Source organism: Bos grunniens, chromosome 11 (genome assembly GCF_055505025.1).
Source record: "Bos grunniens cultivar Pamir isolate PY7600 chromosome 11, Bosgru_T2T1.0, whole genome shotgun sequence".
NCBI classification, from domain to species: domain Eukaryota; kingdom Metazoa; phylum Chordata; class Mammalia; order Artiodactyla; family Bovidae; genus Bos; species Bos grunniens.
The window spans coordinates 3,250,439-3,268,636 of record NC_141175.1 but is presented as its reverse complement, the minus strand read 5'-3'; the positions used below and the strand labels follow the sequence as shown (position 1 = coordinate 3,268,636).

The window sequence follows — 18,198 nt, the reverse complement described above, 5'->3', positions numbered from 1 at the left end:
TTCAGTGGTAGAGAATCCGCCTCCCACTGCAGGAGACGCGGTTCGATCCCTAGGCCGGGAAGATCCCCTGGAGAGGAAATGGCAACCCACTCCAGGATTCTTGCCTAAGAAATCTCACGGACGGAGCAGCCTGGTGGGCTTAGAGTCCATGGGGTCACAAAGGAGTCAGACGCGACTTCACAGCTAAACCACCACCACCACCACCACCTCGGAAATGACCCCACGGAGCCTCGGTCTGCCCATCCACAAATGGGGCGGCACGGCCCCGCCTGCCAGCCGTGCGGGGACAGGCCCTGGTTGTCAGCCCGGTGCTCAGCTGGAGGGCGCCCGCAGGGAGGAGCCCTTCCCGGATGGCTCTCGGGGACCATTCAGAGGGAATGAAATCAGCCCGTCTGCTTCGATTCCCGCTGATGATGTCCATGCGTCATTAGTGCCAATTAGGAGAAACGAGGGCAGAAAAGCTTTTGGCCTGGGGGCCCGGGCTGGTGGGAGGGTTGCTGGGACAATTGAATTCCCCACCAGACAAATGTGATTACCAGTGCAGCCTGAGCCCACCTCCCCGGGGGCCCGGGACATAAATGGCCAGGTGGGGCGGCCGCGCTCGTCCAGCCATGCAGGTCCCCAGCCCCAGCGTTCGCGAGGCGGCCTCCATGTACGGCACCGCGGTGGCCGTCTTCCTGGTCATCCTCGTGGCTGCGCTGCAGGGCTCGGCCCCCGCCGAGAGCCCCTTCCCCTTCCACATCCCCCTGGACCCCGAGGGGACCCTGGAGCTGTCCTGGAACGTCAGCTATGCGCAGGAGACCGTCTACTTCCAGCTCCTGGTGCGGGAGCTCAAGGCTGGTGTCCTGTTTGGGATGTCGGACCGAGGGGAGCTGGAGAATGCTGACTTGGTGGTGCTCTGGACTGACAGGGACGGCGCCTACTTCGGGGTGAGTCCTCCCCCACCGCAGCGCCCCCGATCCTGCCCTTCTCTGCACTCGCCCTCCCGAACCTGGCAAAGGAAGTCTCCCTCTCGCCTCTCCGGTCCCCTGTATCTGAGCATCCCTGTGTCCCAAGCTTGGGCGTCTTGGATGCCGACGTGAGGTCAAGATGGGAAACAAGTGGCTTCCCTGACTGCCCGGCACACCCAAGGAGCGCAGCCCAAGATGGGGGACACGCTCACCACATAAAGCACAGCCTCTCCACACGTCCCTGTTGCCCTTGGGAGGGCGGCCCCCACCCCCCCAGCTGCACAAACAGTGTGCGGAGCTCACACGCACCCAAGCGAGGGGCTCGGCCTGCGCCGCCTGGAAGCTGGTGTTTGCACACGTGGGTGACCTGCGCACCCGGCCTGGAAGGAACCATCCACACTGAGGCGCACACCTCACTCCACACCCCAAATTCACCCTCAATTCTTGCTGGAAAGGGTGGAGGAGCAGGGAGATTGCCCTTCGGAGGAGAGGGGCTTGCGGGGCCCTGGACAGACTGCAGAGGGTCCCCCCGGGTGGGGAGAGCCCAGCCATCCTGCCCTGAGCACCGCCCCAGCTTCCTCTACCCCCGCCTCCCCGGGGGCCAAACCCGCTCTCTCAGGGACACAAACCCAGGAGGGCTAACGCTCCTGCAAGTCAGCAGGCACTCGATCTGTGGGCAGAGGGGCTCTTACTTCCTGAAGAGTGGGAATCCGGCCGGACTGGCTAGCCAGGCTCAGGAGGGGCCTCCCAGCCTCGTGTGCCCCATCTGCAGAGTGGGTACAATTCTGCCTCTCTACTTTCTTGGGATAAGGGGGTTCACATGAGCTGACACCCTTGGCTGATCTTTCTGGAACCCCAGGGGTGCTCCATCCAACCCCCACCACAACTCTGCAGGCAGGAAGGAGCTTTGCCCATTTTCCCGGGAGGCGGGAGCCTGGGTGAGCCTGACCTCCAGCCGGATGGGATGGGGGCCACTGGCTCTGGGCTGCCCCGCCTCCCCCTCACGAGGCAGCTCAGTGGCTCTGGGTCACGGCCCAGGAAGACCAGGGCAGCACGGCTCCAAGCCGGTCCCAGAGGAGCAGCGAGCCCCGGGCCCAGCTTCCCCGGCTGCCAAGAGAGCTGGGGTGACTTTCGCATCCTCCCGCACAGGCAAGATTAATTTGCACAACAAATTCCTATGCAAACAAATGTCAGGCTTGTTTTTCCTCCTCTAGCAATATGTTCAACAAATACATTCTAGATTTCCAGCTGAAGGCTCACAGGCTAAGTTTCTGCTTCTGTTTGAACTGAGTCCTGCAGATCCCCAACATCCCCCGGCAGGAGCTTTGTCACGGCGCTTTTCTCCAGGGGGGAGATTTGGCAAAATCTTTCGTGGGTTTCTTTTTTCCTCAAGGAAATGAAGAAAATGTGCTGCCGCCCTGAATGCAGGGTTTGAAAGCATTCTGAGGCCGAATAGCTCTGGCCCGCGTTGCCCCTCACCTGCTGGTCGGGGCAGGGCCTCCCTCGCAGCCGCCTGGCCCAGGGGCTGTCTTTGGTGCCCTGGCCTGGAGCCCCTGGGTGGCCGGGCCTTAGGGCTGGGTGCCAGGAGGCAGCTGGGGATAGGGGAGGGGAGGGGCTGGCCAGAGCCGCCGCCCTTGAACATCCTGGGGACCGGCAGTGGGTCTGTGTGCTCCGGGGCCTCAGTTTACCTTCTCCAGGCAAAGCTGGGACTCGAGTGAGGTGCGCAGGTGCAGGGCTTCACTCTCTCGGGGCCTTTGAGTATGGGCTGGTGCCCACACCCCACTGCCAGCGCCTCTCTCTCCCCTCATTCTCCCCTCTCCAAGGCTCTGTGTGCTGTCAGGCCGCTGTCCCCCAGACCAAGAGGGATTCTTTGTCTAGGACCCCACGTCCCCAGTCCTGGCACCTCCTGGGTAATACAGTTTCTGGGTCCCACCCAGAGGTCTGGGAACCTGCTTGGCTGACCAGCGCCGGCTGGCATTTGAGGTCACCTGTCAAGGCCAGGCACCCCAGGGCGGGGTGTGTCCAGGGGCTGTGCTGTGGGTGACCACCCGCCCCCTCGGCCCGGCCGCTTGGGCTCCAAGCCTGACCTTGTCTCTGCAGGATGCCTGGAGTGACCAGAAGGGGCAGGTCCACCTGGACTCCCAGCAGGATTACCAGCTTCTGCGGGCACAGAGGACTCCAGAAGGCCTGTACCTGCTCTTCAAGAGGCCTTTTGGCACCTGTGACCCCAACGACTACCTCATCGAGGTGGGTGGCGGCCCGCTTGCCGTGGGCGGGGTGGAGCCATCGTAACGTCCGGGGCAGCACCCCGGGCCCCTCACCCACAGAGAGAGGGGCTCCCAGGGGCAGCCGGGCAGGGACAAGGCAGCTTGGGAGAAGCCAGCTCTGCTCTCAGCCTCTGATGCTTTGAATAAGCAGCTCTTGGCTGACACTTAGCTGACATGTCTCTAGACGTGGGTCTCGCCCCGAAGCCTTCTAATGGAGCCCTGAGTGACCTTGCCCTGGACTCGCTCTCTCCTCTGGGTCCAGCATCTTCAGTGGAATTCTGGAGAAGACTCTCCAGGAGACTTTGGTCCTTCGACCTGGCCCTGGTTGGCCAATGGTCTTTGAGGCTCAGGGCAAGCCCCCGCCTCCACTGGGCCTCAGTTTACCTGCCTGCAAAGGGAGAAAGGGACCTACAAGTAAGGCTCAACCTGCTCCGTCCAGGAATTCACGGCCACAGCGGATCCGAGACCCTTAGGGAAAAGCAACCCGGTTTTCTCTTGAAGACAAAATCCACCTAACTTTTCAGTGCACGTTGACACCCATGGTCTTGCGTTATCTTTGCAGCATGACAGTGACACAGGCTGGCATGGAGCAACGTGAGGAAACCGAGGCCAGACGGGGGAGGACGTGCCTGGGTACCCATGGCGTGGTGGGGACAGAGCTGGGGCCAGGATAAGTCCTGAAACAGACGGGTAGTGTTCTGGGGGCTCCGGAGAGCGCCAGTCCTTCCTGTCTCAGAGCAGGAAGAATCCAACCTGGGGCAGAGGGATCGAGAAGAAGGGGTTCATGAGAACATGACGCTTGGGAGGCAAGAGAGTCCTGCACCCCGAGAACTTAGTGGGCTACAGTTTTATGGCCAAAGGAGAAGTGGGGTGGGAGAAGACCCTCTCTGTCTTTCTTGAGTAGACATCACGCTTCCGTCATCAGCTCCTCCTCCCGGTCGGGCAGGGGAGTTTCCCTGTCCCTACATGGTCAGGCCAGGTCCACAAAGCACCGCTTTCCTGTGTGCAGAGGGCAGGCCCTAGCTCACTGAGCTGGGCTGGGGGCCTCTTGCCACCGCTGTTTTCTTATTTGGGGGGCGCGTCTCTTGCTGCTTCTGTATGGTTTTGTTGCTTGGTTCTGTGGTTAAGCAAATGCTTCTTGAGTAATCATTAACATTCAGGGGTCTCCTGTACTTTTTCCTACTTAGAATCCGCTAATGGGATTAACTATTTAATCACCTGCTTTGTGCCTGTCACTTCCAGAAGGTCACCCGAGTCCTCAACTCTCCTGCTTGCTTACCCATGGAGGAGGCAAGGGCGGGCAGAGCACCCTCTCCCCGAACTTTGCAGGGTGTCTGATGCCCATGTGTGCTCAGCTCAGAGCTTCTAGTCTGGTGCGGGGCAACCTCCCGCCTGGAGCTCTGAGACACCTGTGCAGAGAACAGCCCTATTCCCAGGGACCTGGGGAAGGCAGAGGGACCCGGGGTCCCAGATGAGCCAGCCTCGTTCACAGGGAGCCAGCAATGGTTAGTTGAACGAACACTAAGCGAATGTAGACTGAGGGCATTTAGGAAGACAAAAGGTATTAATGCGTGGGCTCTGAGCGTGGGTGGCCTTGGATTTAATCCCAGCCCAGTTCACACAGAGCCTGAAGGTTCCCGTCCTTCACAGAGATGAGAACCAAGCATGTCACGGTGGGGAGGGACCCGGCAGCCTCCCGCTCACCAGGAGCCGGGCTTGGGGCTGTGAGTGACGAGGCCCTGTCTTGCCTGCAGGACGGCACCGTCCACCTGGTGTATGGATTCCTGGAGGAGCCGCTCCGGTCGCTGGAGGCCATCAACACATCCGGCTTGCGCACGGGGCTGCAGAGGGTGCAGCTGCTGAAGCCTAGCATCCCGCAGCCGGCCCTGCCCGCGGACACGCGCACCATGGAGATCCGCGCCCCCGACGTCCTCATCCCCGGCCAGCAGACCACGTACTGGTGCTACGTGACCGAGCTCCCGGACGGCTTCCCCCGGCACCACATCGTCATGGTACGCGGGCCCCGGCGTGTCCACTCCTGGAGAGCTGTCCGGGGTCCAGCCCCACGCATGCTCTGACCCCCATCGCCCTGCTCGCTCCCCCTCCGCGCCCCCCAGGGCTGCTGCAGCCCGGCTTCCAGCCTGGACCAACCGATGTCTTGATTTCTGCCTCTTCCCCTGGGATGGGAATGGCTGTCTATCTATCTGTCTGTCAGGCCACACTCCCCCTTGAAATAACAGCTCAGCTCAGGGCTCAGTTGCTCTGAACATGCACCCGGAGACACAAGAATGACAACAGCTGCTGGATTACTCTTTGTCTGGCTCCAGGGGAAGGGAAAGTGGTTTACCCACTCCATCGTCCCAGCACTACACACACAGCCCTACAGATCAGCATCCTTATTCCAGTCGAGGGTGTATGGCCCAGAGAGGCTGTGTGAGCCCCCAACTTACACAGCAGGAAGCGACGGGACAGACTCACAGCTGCACCTGCCCCCTAGGCTCAGGCTCAGCCTTGAGCAGTCTCCGTGTCTCCAGCCCCTGCTGCTTTCACGCAAGGACTGCTGACTTCCTGTCCCCCCCCAACCAAGAAATGAATTGCCGGGGACCCCTTCCCTCTGCTTCAGCTCTCACCATGACCTTCTGGCAGATCCTGACTGGTTCCCAGGTGGTGGGTTAGCTCCCAAAACCCTGGACTCGAGGCTCCCCAGAAACCACCGGGTGCAGCCCTCCCATTTTACAGATGGGCAAGCAGAGGCCCACTCGGGAGGGGGGCTTCAGTGGGGGTGAGCGTGTGGGGGCGGGGTCTCAGCGGGTGCCCACCCCGCAGTACGAGCCCATCGTCACCAAGGGCAACGAGGCGCTGGTGCACCACATGGAGGTCTTCCAGTGCGCCACCGAGTTCGAGACCATCCCCCACTTCAGCGGGCCCTGCGACTCCAAGATGAAGCCACAGCGGCTCAACTTCTGCCGTCACGTGCTGGCCGCCTGGGCCCTGGGTGCCAAGGTGCGTGCCCCTCCCGCGTCTCCCCGGGGCCCCCTCTCCCCACTGCCTCTACGCCGCTGGAGTCCCATGGCTCTTTGGAGCCACAGATGCCTCCTCCAGCCCCTGTTCCTTCCCTCATGGGCATCATTCTCGCTCCCCATCAAGTTCCGCTGGATTTGGAGGGGACTGGCTGTGTCCAGGGTCTTCCAGCAGCTTCTTCCAGCAGCTCAGCGGTGGGCTTGGGCGGTGGGCTTGCCTGGGGTTAAGAGCTCTCTGCACCCCCTGACCTCAAGTCTAACAGGAGCACTGTGTGGGCTGGTAACGAGCTGCCCGTCAGCAGGAGAGCGTGGTTCTAACCTGGCTGCCCTACCAACCCTCGCCCCCACCCTTGCAGCTCAGGCTCCGGCACGCGGGTGGGTTTGCCCTGGCCCCCAGGGCCTCCCCTGGCACCTGCCCGTCTGTCTTCTGGGCTGAGCCCTCCCTTTGCCCTCCGCAGGCCTTTTACTACCCAGAGGAAGCAGGCCTGGCCTTTGGGGGGCCTGGCTCCTCCAGATTTCTCCGCCTGGAAGTTCACTACCACAATCCGCTGGTGATAACAGGTGGGACGTCCGAGCGCTGCCCTTCTTACCTGCCCCCGCCTGCCCTCGGAGCCCGTGGACTCGCTGTGTCCCGGGGGGTAGCCGGGCTGGCAGGGCTCAGCCTGCGTCCTCTCCCCCGAGTCCAGCCTGCCTGTCGCCTGACCCACTGTGGCCTGTGGCCCTCTCAGCCTCCTCTCTGCCCGTCTCCTGTGGCTGCGGTAGGCTCTTAAAGGCGCACACCCACACAGGAGGGGCCCAGCACCTCACCCCTCCCCCTCCACAAACACCAGCTGCTGCCGCCCTGGCACTGCCCTGGGAACCACCTGGGAAAGGCAGCTTGAGGTTTCTTGTGTGCTCATTTTGCAGATGAGGAAATTGAGGCCAGGGTAAGACACAGCTCACCCCTCCCCACAGCATTTCCTTGCTGGCACCTGCAGAGCAGACGGCTAGTATCAGGATGTGCCGACCAACGGGGACACAGACAGTGGAGAGAGGGTGTCAGCTGGAGGGGGGTGCAAACGCCGTATCTCCTGGAAGTCTAACTTCTGTGAGGCTGCTAAAACCCAGAGACGCCCCCTACCCCTGAGCACGAGGGGTGCTCCCATCTTCTTCCATTCCCAGAACAGCATGGGCCGGGACAAGGCACCTGGCTGGATAGCAGAAAGCAGGGCCCTCCGAGCCAACATCATCCCTGACCCAGAACCCAGCCTCCGATGGCTTGACCACGAGGAGGCACAGCCCCAGACTGTCTCCAGGGGCAAGGGGCGTGCCTGGCTCAACAGGGGTGTTTCTGGCCATGGGCCTCCCTCCTGCTTCTCTCGAAGGAGCAAATGTGTGCCTGGAGTGTGCGTGTGACAACGGGGTTTTGTTTCCACGTGTTCTGAGTCAGGGCAGCAAACAGGTCCTGCTCGCCTGTCTCTCCTCTGAGTGGCCCTCGGCGACGGCACCTGGAAAGGCATCTGGGATTGATTGGAAATGTCTGCCCTGGGTGCTGGAGGGGTGGCCCTAGTCTGCCTCCTGCTGTTGAGTCCATGCTCAGCAGACAGAAACCCACGAGACCCTCCGCATGGGAAGCAGTGTGATCTTGTTCCCCGATCGACCACAGCAGACCTCGGGTCCAGGAAGATGCAAAGGCTTCTCAGGAGGGAGACGCAAGCAGGGGGCCAGGAGGTATGAAAGGAGGAGTCTCGGTGGTCCGGGCGGCATGGTGGCGGCCTTGGAGGACGAGGAGCCTTTTCATGAGGGAAGCCAACACGTGCTGCGTTCCAGATGGAGGGACAGGCTGTGCCTAGACATGGAGGTGGGCAAGGCCAGCATGCTCCAGAAAACACAGGTGGTCCGGCCTGGCTGTAGCGTAGGGGCTGGGAAAGCGAGGTGGGGGCCAGAGAGCAGGACGGCTGGGCCGCTCTGCACCCGAAGGTGGGCACAGGGTCAGTCTTTAGGAGGGTGATGCCAGCTGATACTACCCCAGAAAGTGAGAGGGTTTTCCTCCCCGTTTCACCGGCGTCTTCCACCATATATAGCCACACAGGCTTCTTCTCACTCACTTTTTTTTTAAATGACACTTTTCATTTGTGTAATGAAGGGCAGAAATGGTCTGATAAGAACCTGAGCTCCAGGCTGGGCCCAGCCCGTCTCTCCCTGGTGGTGTGACCAGGCGTGGGGCACCCTCCCCCTGCCCGTGCTCACTCACTCGCTCAGCCGCTCTGGGGCTGTGAAGGCTCGGGACACAGCACTCCCAACAGGGTGCAGGCTCCGGGGGTGAGCTTGACCAGTAGCCGCCAGCGATTTCTTCCCGGCCGCATAATTAATACCTTCTGCCACCGCTAGAATTATCTGCCGCACGCACAGAGAGGACCATAAGTCAGCTTGGGCCTTAGCGTGGTATGGGATTTATGGCTCATTTAAAACCTGAAAGCAAATGGATTTTCGAAAACTCCTTAAGCATCAAGGAAGTCTGTCTCTTCCTGATTATCTGCTTGTATTTATGGATCCTTTGCCAAATATAAGGACACTCCTGTCGCTTCGCAAAATCTGGAGATGGGTCTCTTTTCTATAAATATCAAAATTCCACAATTATTTCATTATTTAATCCCTGTCTGAATTTTAACCAATTGCATCTCCCTTTTTATTATTATCCTCTGATGTAATCAGCCCAGAGACACAGAGGCTGAGTTTGGACACTGCAGTGGTGGTGGTGGGGGCGGTGGCTGGTGCAAGGGGGCGGGAGGCAGAGGGGATGTTCTTGGTTCCACCTCAGAGCAGCTGAGCAGGGAGACAGCCCGGCCCCAAAGGCGCCATGGGCTGCATTCCAGCTCGGCTACTTCCCAGCCCTGCAGTTCTTGAGCAGGGACTTTAGCTCAGGCTCTGTGCCTCAGTTTCCCCATCTATAACGTGGGACGATGAGTCTTTGGTTCCACGGGCTCTCTGCCCGGCTCCCAGCTCTCCTGCGTATCCTGAGGGGGTGAGCCATGTCCAGCTCCACTCCTCCCCCGTGGGATCAGACCTGAACTGCTCAGGGCCTCGCTGAGCAATTCCAGGCAGGGAGAGGGCAGGAAGGGGCCGCTAGAGGCCTGTGGGTGCCAGCATCCCCGGACCTCCGGCCATCAGCTTCACATGACCACTGGGAGGCTGCCCAGGAAGTTTTTGGACTCACCAATTAGCTGACGGCAAGAAGAGCCGGCAGGTGTGGCTGGACTGTGATGGGCAGAAGCGATGATTCTTCTTTGGATGAGGCCTTTGACTTTGAGCCCAGAGAGGGACAGCAACTTGCCGGAGATCACACAGCACACTTGAGCAAACGGAGCCCAGGACGGTGTGTGAGCCGGGGGAGCTCCAGACCTTGCCCCAGGAGCCCAGGACGGTGTGAGAGCCGGGGGAGCTCCAGACCTCGCCCCAGGAGCCCACCCTCCTTCTCAGGTTTCTCCTGGGACGTCTTCCCAGGAGATGCAAGCCCTGGGTCAACCCTGCAGGACAGGAATCAACAAGGGAGCCCCAGAAGGACGTGCCTTAAATACTTCCTGCTGACCTCACCATGCAAACCCGCGCTCACCTGCTCAGGGGTGGAGGCTCCTCTGTGAGACCGGCCGTGCCCTCCTCTCCGCCCAAACCGAGCGGTTCGCGCTGCGGGTGGATTCCAGCTCAGGGCCCTGTGAACTCACAGGAAGAGCATCAAGGCGCCTGCCCAGCCCTTGGAGGGACTGGCCAGCTTCCCAACCCACGGCAGGCATCTCGCCCTGCCCGGCTCAAGAGCACCGTTCTGGGCTTTCATTTGCTGCCTTAGTTAAGTCTTCCCAGAGCACTTGCCTCGTTTTCGCAGAAACAATAGCTCTTTCTCTCCCTATGGGAACCGCGCGGGGTGCGTGAATTTGTCTTCCGGTAACCATGGCGTCTGCCTGGACTAAACGGGTGTGGGGACAAAGGCAGGGAGCAGCAGGCATGGGTGCCCAGCGCCTCCTGGCTGAGGGCGGCTGGGGGTCATGTGTGGGGCTGGGGGCCAGGGCCTCCGCTCACCTCCGTCCCTCCTCCCCCCAGGCCGGCGCGACTCCTCGGGCATCCGCCTGTACTACACGGCTGCACTGCGGCGCTTCGATGCGGGCATCATGGAGCTGGGCCTGGCGTACACGCCCGTGATGGCCATCCCCCCGCAGGAGACGGCCTTCGTCCTCACCGGCTACTGCACGGACAAGTGCACCCAGCTGGTGAGTGGCTGGACCCGGGGCGGGGCCTGGCACTTCTGCTGAGGCCCGAGGGTGGGCACCAAGGGCAGCAGCTGTGACCTCGCTCCCCCCCACCCTGCAGCTTCTGCAGCCTCCCCAGCCCCCTGACCCCAAGGAGCCTTCCTGCGGCTGCGTGTTCTGCATCACCCTCTCCAGCAATAACTGTGGGCCCCCATTTGGTGGTGCGGCTGGTGGTAAAGAACCCGCTGGCCACTGCAGGAAATGTAAGAGACTCGGGTTCAATCCCTGGATCAGGAAGATCCCCTGGAGGAAGGCATGGCAACCCACTCCAGTACTTTGCCTGGAGAATCCCATGGACAGAGGAGCCCGGCAGGCTACAGTCCAAAGGGTCACAATGAGTCGGACACGACTGAAGCAACTTAGCATGCACGCATTCAGTCCACACCCCAGCCAGCATTGAAAATACGAGTTCAGCCACGAGTGGGCAGGCACGCGTTCACCGCGGAAAAACGCAGCTGACCCCCAAGGCCCCCTCAGCACAGCGTCCTCTCCTCTGCCCTGGCTGCCAGTTCTGGGATCTTTTGTTTCCTTCTAGATGTTTTCCCTGCTTGTTGCTACAAGCCCGTTCACTTGCATGCTTCAAAACAAATTGAATAGTTCGTCCGTGACTTGCCCTTTAACCGACGCGCAGCACGGATGAAGTGGGAACTTCATCACCTGAGACCAGCCAGGCGTCCAGGGCAGAGCATACGAGGGAGCGCTGGTCCCCGGGGCTGCGAGGGGCAGGTGGGCACAGGTAACATCAGTCTCCTGAGCAGATGGAGGGCCTGAGCTTCCGGAGGAGTGAAAGGGGCTCCCCAGATTCTGGGTCCTCCATGCCCCCTGCCGCCCCCAGTTCTGGCCAGGGCTGACCTGTCCTCTCATCACCAGCATCCAGGCTGCCTTAACTTCCCACTGATGGGAAGAAACCCTCCAGGGAATGTATGTGCGCTCAGGAAACTTGTGCCAGGTGGATTCTGGAGGTGCAGCTGCCACGCACGGGGATGTGAGCTTTCACTGGGATGACTCTGGTAAAACGGCCCCCAGAAAGCCCACTCGGAGCTTTCCTCCCCCACAGTACTGGGGTGTGCCCAGCGCCCCAGACTTACCCACCCACCGTGCTAGTGTCTTAGCATGTCAATCATTGGGGGAAAAACATCCCTGCTGTTCTATTTGAATTCCCCTATTTATAGAAGTAGGCTTCCCTGGTAGCTCAGCTGGTAAAGAATCCGCCTGCAAGGCAGGAGACCCTGGTTTGATTTCTGGGTCAAGAAGTTTCCCTGGAGAAGGGATAGGCTACCCACTCCAGTATTCTTGGGCTTCCCTGGTGGCTCAGACGGTAAAGAATCTGCCTGCAATGCGGGAGACCTGGGTTGGGTCCCTGAGTTGGGAAGATACCCTGGAGGAGGGAAAGGCCACCCACTACAGTATTCTTGCCTGGAGAATCCCATGGACAGAGGAGCCTGGTGGGCTACAGTCCCTGGGGTGGCAAAGAGTCAGACACGACTGAGCGACTGACCTCAGGACACATTTATAGACGCTGAGGACCTTGGCGCCGACCTCTAGGCCATTCGCCCTCCTTTTCTGTGAATACCTGCTCGTAACTTCGTCCAGTGTTTCCGGTGGGCTGTCTGTCTTACTCTGGTGGTTTCTATTTGGCGGATGTTACTTCTCAGTCCATTGTGAATGCTGTGCACACCCTCTCCCGCATGGCCCCTTCACTGTCACAGAGCCGGGTGAGGGTTTGCATATCCACCCAACAGATGAGGAACCTGGGGCCCGCGGGGGCCACCATGCCTGCCGTGCAGAGCGAGAAGTCAGGCGCAGCCTGCTCTGCGGTGAGGTTTAGAGTGGATTTGTCTTCCCATGAGTGGATCCCCTGGGATTTGTCCTTTGGCGGGGGGCTCCTCGAAGCCTTAGGCAAGCAAAGTGCCCTTGAGACAGAGCTGGTGGTCGTGTTGACCCTCTGACCTTGAGCACACCTCTCGCCAGCCTGGAAACGAGGGCCTGCCTGCCTCCTCTCCGCAGAGTCTCTAAGTACTTACAGCAAAAAACAAAAAGAGCTCAGTGTTCTTGTTCCCCTTCCAATAGCACGTTCTTTGGGAAAATCACATTTCTGTGGACGCTTGTGGAAGGGCTTCTGGAAGAGTGGGAGTCTCGTCTCTGTTGGCAGACCCCCGAGGGGCACAGCTTCCGCAGTCGGAAGTCTGTCCTGGTCTAGACATCCCAGCCGAAGACAAGCCCAGAAGAAGCACCGTGTTTTCGACCATAGGCCCCAAGACGGCAATCCCCCTGCACCTGTCACACATCTGGACTCTGGGGACCAAGGGGAGAGACCCGTGGTCCCACCCATCGGCAGGGGCTCCCAGTTGTCACACATGTGGCCATAAGGTCTCCCAGCCCTCCATCACTGCAAGGGGGCCAGAGGGTGCCCCTAATGACCAAGGGCAGGGGCGGTGGCTGGCGGAGAGCAAGCTGGAGGCACGGAGGGGGAGTCGGGTGACTCGCAGAGGTGCAGCAACCTGTGGTCACTTGGTGACGGAGCTGCCGACCGTGTGGACGGCACGGCGGTGCGAGGTCAGGGAGATGACATGTGGTGGAGAAATCGCTCGACGAATGTAATCGTTTTAGGATGATTTCCATCTAAACCGCGTGAGCGTCACGTCGGGGGAACGTCTGGGATGTCATCTTCTGCCCTGGGGGTGATGTGAGGGCTGGCCCGTCTCCCCGGTGCTTCCCGGCCACAACTGGGACAGCCAGCGCCTCGCCCGACTTGGGAGGAGGAAGGGCCAGGGCCACCCAGGCGCAAGGCCGCTCGTGGGCTGTGGGCTGCGGCGGCCGCCTGCCAAGCCCTGACCCTGCCCCGTCCCGCAGGCCCTGCCTGCCTCGGGGATTCACATCTTCGCCTCTCAGCTCCACACGCACCTGACCGGCCAGAAGGTGGTCACAGTGCTGGCCAGGGATGGCCGGGAGACAGAGATCGTGAACAGGGACAACCACTACAGCCCGCACTTCCAGGTGGGGACCCCCATGCCACCCGCCCCTGCCCCGCCAGGCCCGCCAGGGCACGGCCAGGGCCCCGTTTGACCTTCTCTTCCCAACACCACCCCCCCATCCCACGCTCACTTTCTAGTTCTAATGGCCTCCTGGCCGGAGGCCTCACTTAGCCATTCTGGCGTCCCCCAGGTCGTGGGGTGGCAGGGTGGGGCACTGGGTCTGCAAGACTCTGAAGTCTCGCCTCGTCCTTGCCCCTCCCCGCCCTCTGCTCTGCCCACCCCAGGAGATCCGCATGTTGAAGAAGGTCGTGTCTGTCTACCCGGTGAGTGCCTGGTTCAGGGCAGGAGACCGAGGTTGGGGGAGGGCAGGAAGGATGGGGAGGGCAGAGGCCGTGGAAGGCCTTCCAGAACCAGTTCTGAGACTCCCCCGGGGTTGCACAGGGGGCCCTTGGAGGGGCCAGGACCAGAGGGCACTTGGGGTCACAGGCCTCCTCCTGCCTGATCAGAGGACCACAGACCCGAGAGCTTCAGGGAGAGATGAGGGCCTGGGGCTCGCCAGTGGGTCGCTGACCATGCAGCAGGGCACTCTTGGGCAGGGTGGGGGCTGGCCCAAACGCAGGCTGTGACACCCGACCAGCCCCACGCAGCCACCAGCTGGTCTGTGGCCCAAGTAAGAAGGGGCCAGAGAAGTCGACTGGTCATCACTCCCTGGGGACACTCCAGGGTAGTCCTCAAGTGTGGGGACCCCGGGGGCCACTGTTGAGTTCCTCCGGGTGGACCGACCACTGTGGTCACTCATGGGTCCAGCCCAGGGCACCTGGACCCCAGGCGGGCAGGTGCTGAGGGTGTCTGTCGCCTCGGCCCTCCAGGGAGACGTGCTCATCACCTCTTGCACATACAACACGGAAGACAGGAGGCTGGCCACCGTGGTAAGTCACCCCAACGTCCCGCCCCCTGCCGCAGAGCTCAGGCACCAGTCTCAGCTCTGCTGGAGCACAGGGCGGGGGTGCCCCTCGCTCATTCATCCAGTAAAGCAGCAGCTCTCACGCTGTGGGCCCTGGGCCAGCATTAGCATCCCCTCTTCAGTTCAGTTCAGTCATGTCCGACTCTTTGCGACCCCATGGACTGCAGCACGCCAGGCCTCCCTGTCCATTACCAACTCCCGGAGCTTACTCAAACTCATGTCCATTGAGCCGGTGATGCCATCCAACCATCTCATCCTCTGTTGTCCCCTTCTCCTCCTCCTGCCCTCAAACATCCCCTGGGTACCTGATAAACACATAAACTCATCAGTTCCTCCCCAGGCTGGGTGGTGACTCCCGGCGATGTCTGCTTTAATGAGCTACCCGGGTTATTTTGATGGCTGCCCTAGTCGGAGAGCCAAGGCCAGAGACATGTGTCAGCACCGGAGCCCACGCTGGGGTGAGGCTGGGGGCGTGAGGGGGCTCCCTGCCTCCTGCGACCGGCAAAGGTGGGATAAAGCCGAGGATGCGGAGGAGGCGTCGCTCCCTGAGCTGCACGTGCCGGCTGACTGCTGTGCTGTCTGTCTCTCTGGCAAAGGCTGAGGACCCCACGAGGGCAGGACCTCTGCCCACTCAGAACACGATCTGGCCTCGTGCGATGAGTGGGTGCACACGTGCGTGCGTGGAAGCACTGAACACCCAGAGAGGCTGAACGGCAGCGTCTGGGGTGAGGCTGGCGCGCCAGTGCTGATGGGGTCGTCTCCACCCTGCAGGGGGGCTTCGGGATCCTGGAGGAGATGTGCGTCAACTATGTGCACTACTACCCCCAGACGCAGCTGGAGCTCTGCAAGAGCGCCGTGGACCCTGGCTTCCTGCACAAGTACTTCCGCCTCGTGAACAGGTGATGGCTCCACGGGGCGTGCCAGCTGTGCCTTCCATCCTGGGCACGGCAGGGCAACCCCGGCCCCGAACACTCCCCCCAACCCCAAACCTTCCAGGCCCTGGGCGAAAGCAGGGCGCCCAGGAGCAAGGTGAGCAGGAACCTGGCGATCAGGCCCCCACCCACCTTCAGGTGCCGGTGGCAGGCATCCCCAGGCGACCCCCATACTTGCTTCCTATCGAGTCTGGACTTGGCCCGAGAAGCCCCTCCACCCAGCCCTGGAGCAGCCGTTCCCACCTGAGCCAAGATGGCACAAGAGATGAAGCCTATTCGTTGTCAGGGCGGGAGGCAGGGCCAGAGCAGTGTGCTAGAAGGGCCACTCTGGGGACCCCACCCCTCTTCAGGGAGGCGTCACGGGTGCCTTGTTGGACTCCCCTCCTCTCCCCCAGACCCCACTCTGGACGGCTCCTTCTCTCACCAGGTTCAACAGCGAGGAAGTCTGCACCTGCCCCCAGGCGTCTGTCCCCGAGCAGTTTGCCTCCGTGCCCTGGAACTCCTTCAACCGCGAAGTGCTCAAGGCCCTGTACGGCTTCGCACCCATCTCCATGCACTGCAACAGGTCCTCGGCCGTCCGCTTCCAGGTGTGCCGCCGTGCGCACGCGTGCGTGTGTGCGCATGCGTGTGTGTGGCTTGTGAGCTTCCAGGTGTGCCGCTGTGTGCGTGCATGCGCGTGCGTGTGCGTGTGCATGTGTGTGGTTTGTCCACTTCTAGGTGTGGCTGCCTGTGTGTGTGTGTCTGGGGGGGGCATCCATTTCCAGGTGTGCCTGCTGTATGCGTGTGTGCATGTGTGTGCACATGTGCGTGCGTGTGTGGCCTCCCATGTATGTGCGTGTCCGTGCGTGCGTGTGTGCATGTGTGTGTGCTGCATGCGTGTGTGTGTGCATGCGTGTGCGTGTGTGTGCACGCGTGCGTGTGTGTGTGCGGTTTGTCCACTTCCAGGTGTGGCTGCCTGTGTGTGCATGCGTGTGCATGTGTGTGTGCGCGCGCACATGCGTGTGGTTTGTCCGCTTCCAGGTGTGCTGCCGTGTGCGTGCATACACGTGTGTGCATGTGTGTGCACGTGTGTGTGCCCACGTGTGTGTGTGTACGTGCGTGCGTGCGTGTGTGTGGTTTGTCCACTTTCAGGTGTGGCTGCCTGTGTGTGCGTGTGTGTGTGTGCGTACACGTGTGTGTGCGTACACGTGTGTGTGTGTGCATGTGTGTGGTTTGTCTGCTGCCAGGTGTGGCTGCCCATGTTGGGGGGAGGGTGCATCGGCTGGGGCCGGCCGGCTGCCCTTGGCCACACAGTCGCCCCTTCCGGACACCCAGCAGCAAGTTCTGCCCACCGCTGTGCCCCAGAACCCCTAGAGGACCCCAGTGGGTGACAGGGCTCCTCCCCCAAGGAGCTGGCAAGAAGCACTCACACAAAACAAAGACCAGGTGGTGAGAGACGGCCCAGACAGACAGACAGCCGACCACCTACGGAGCGTGCTGACCACTGCCCCCGAAGGTGCCGCCCTCTCTGGCACGCCGGCACATCACGGGACTAACCTCAGTGGTGTGAGTGGGGCATCCGCAGCCTCCCCCGGAGCCTAACAACACAGCGCTCAGGGGGTGGGGGCGGTGAGAAGTCAGGGTCTGAGGCTGCAGGCTGGGTTCCCTCCTCATTCGGGACCCACCGGGATCCAAAGGCATCTCGCTGAGCCCCTGCGAGCTCCTGGCAGGGCCCAGGGCCTGGGCTGGGGCTGAGTTAGGTGGAGAAGGCCCCGCAGCCTGCAACTCTGTGAGGCAGCTTTCCTGGAAGCACTGGGAGCTAGACTAATCGCTAATTGAACATTCCCAGCCCCAAGGTGGGGGCCAACACTGGATCATCAAAGAGCAGTTTGGGGCTGATGTCTGACGTGGTTAAGTGCGGCGTTTGACGCAGCCGTGTGTATGAGTCGGGGGGTGGGGAGAGCGGCTGAACACTCAGGCTGCACCCAGGCCTTCTGACCGCTTCCCTGAAGGAAGTGAGGGGTGGCTGAGCAGGCAGATGGGGTCGGCCCCGTCTCCCAGGTGAGGACCCCCATGTAGCAGTGGGCGGTTTGCTTTGGTTTGGGAGAAGGTGAGTTTAAGGGCAGGAACCCACAGGGTCACTGGGAGAAGTGCTGGGGGAGGTGGCCCCCACTTCGCCCCTCCAGCCTCCATTTACCTCCTCGTCCCTTCCTTGCAGGGCGAGTGGAATCAGCAGCCCCTGCCTGAGATTGTGTCCAGGTTGGAAGAGCCCACCCCTCACTGCCCAGCCAGCCAGGCTCAGAGCCCCGCCGGCCCCACCGTGCTGAACATCGGTGGGGGCAAAGGCTGAACGTGGGTGGCCTCTTCGCTCCCCTCACCATGCTGCCCCTGCGGGCTCACAGCAGCCCTGTGCACCCCCTACTCTGTGAAGACCCCCATGGAACAGCCCAGCACGGAGGGCTGGACCAAGCCACCACCTGAGACCAGGGTCTGGTCCAGCTTTCTCCCCCAGGGACCCCCTGCATGGCTGAGAGGGTCCCGTGACAACTTTTGCTGACCCACCGAGGCCCAGGTGGAACGGGACCCTTGCACACCCTTTGACACAGCATAAGGGTAACCCCTCTTGGAAGTCTAGAGTCCAGAGCCCCGAGAGCCCTGCTATCTCGCTGGGGCTGGGGGGTGCCCGTCTCCTGGGACACGAGCCACGACCGGACGCGGGCCAGACTCCCGGAGCTGTCCCGGCCCCGCGTCCCCAGCCCCTGCAGAGGGTGATCGGTGTTGCGTGTGACGGGTGCAAGTGCTGTTGTACTTAAACGTGTCCCTGCAGACCA

General features: G+C 61.5%; 1 protein-coding gene across 1 annotated transcript; it reads left to right on the top strand.

Moving 5' to 3' along the window:
• The first annotated feature begins 578 nt into the window (after window positions 1-578).
• On the top strand, window positions 579-18,198 carry DBH (dopamine beta-hydroxylase). The gene is made up of 12 exons (XM_086324209.1): window positions 579-929; window positions 3,051-3,197; window positions 4,972-5,229; window positions 6,044-6,220; window positions 6,696-6,798; window positions 10,312-10,478; window positions 13,371-13,514; window positions 13,777-13,815; window positions 14,362-14,421; window positions 15,228-15,355; window positions 15,816-15,975; window positions 17,586-18,198. The coding sequence occupies exons 1-12, from the start codon at window positions 579-581 to the stop codon at window positions 17,715-17,717; spliced, it is 1,866 nt and encodes a 621-aa protein (XP_086180335.1). The 3' UTR covers window positions 17,718-18,198.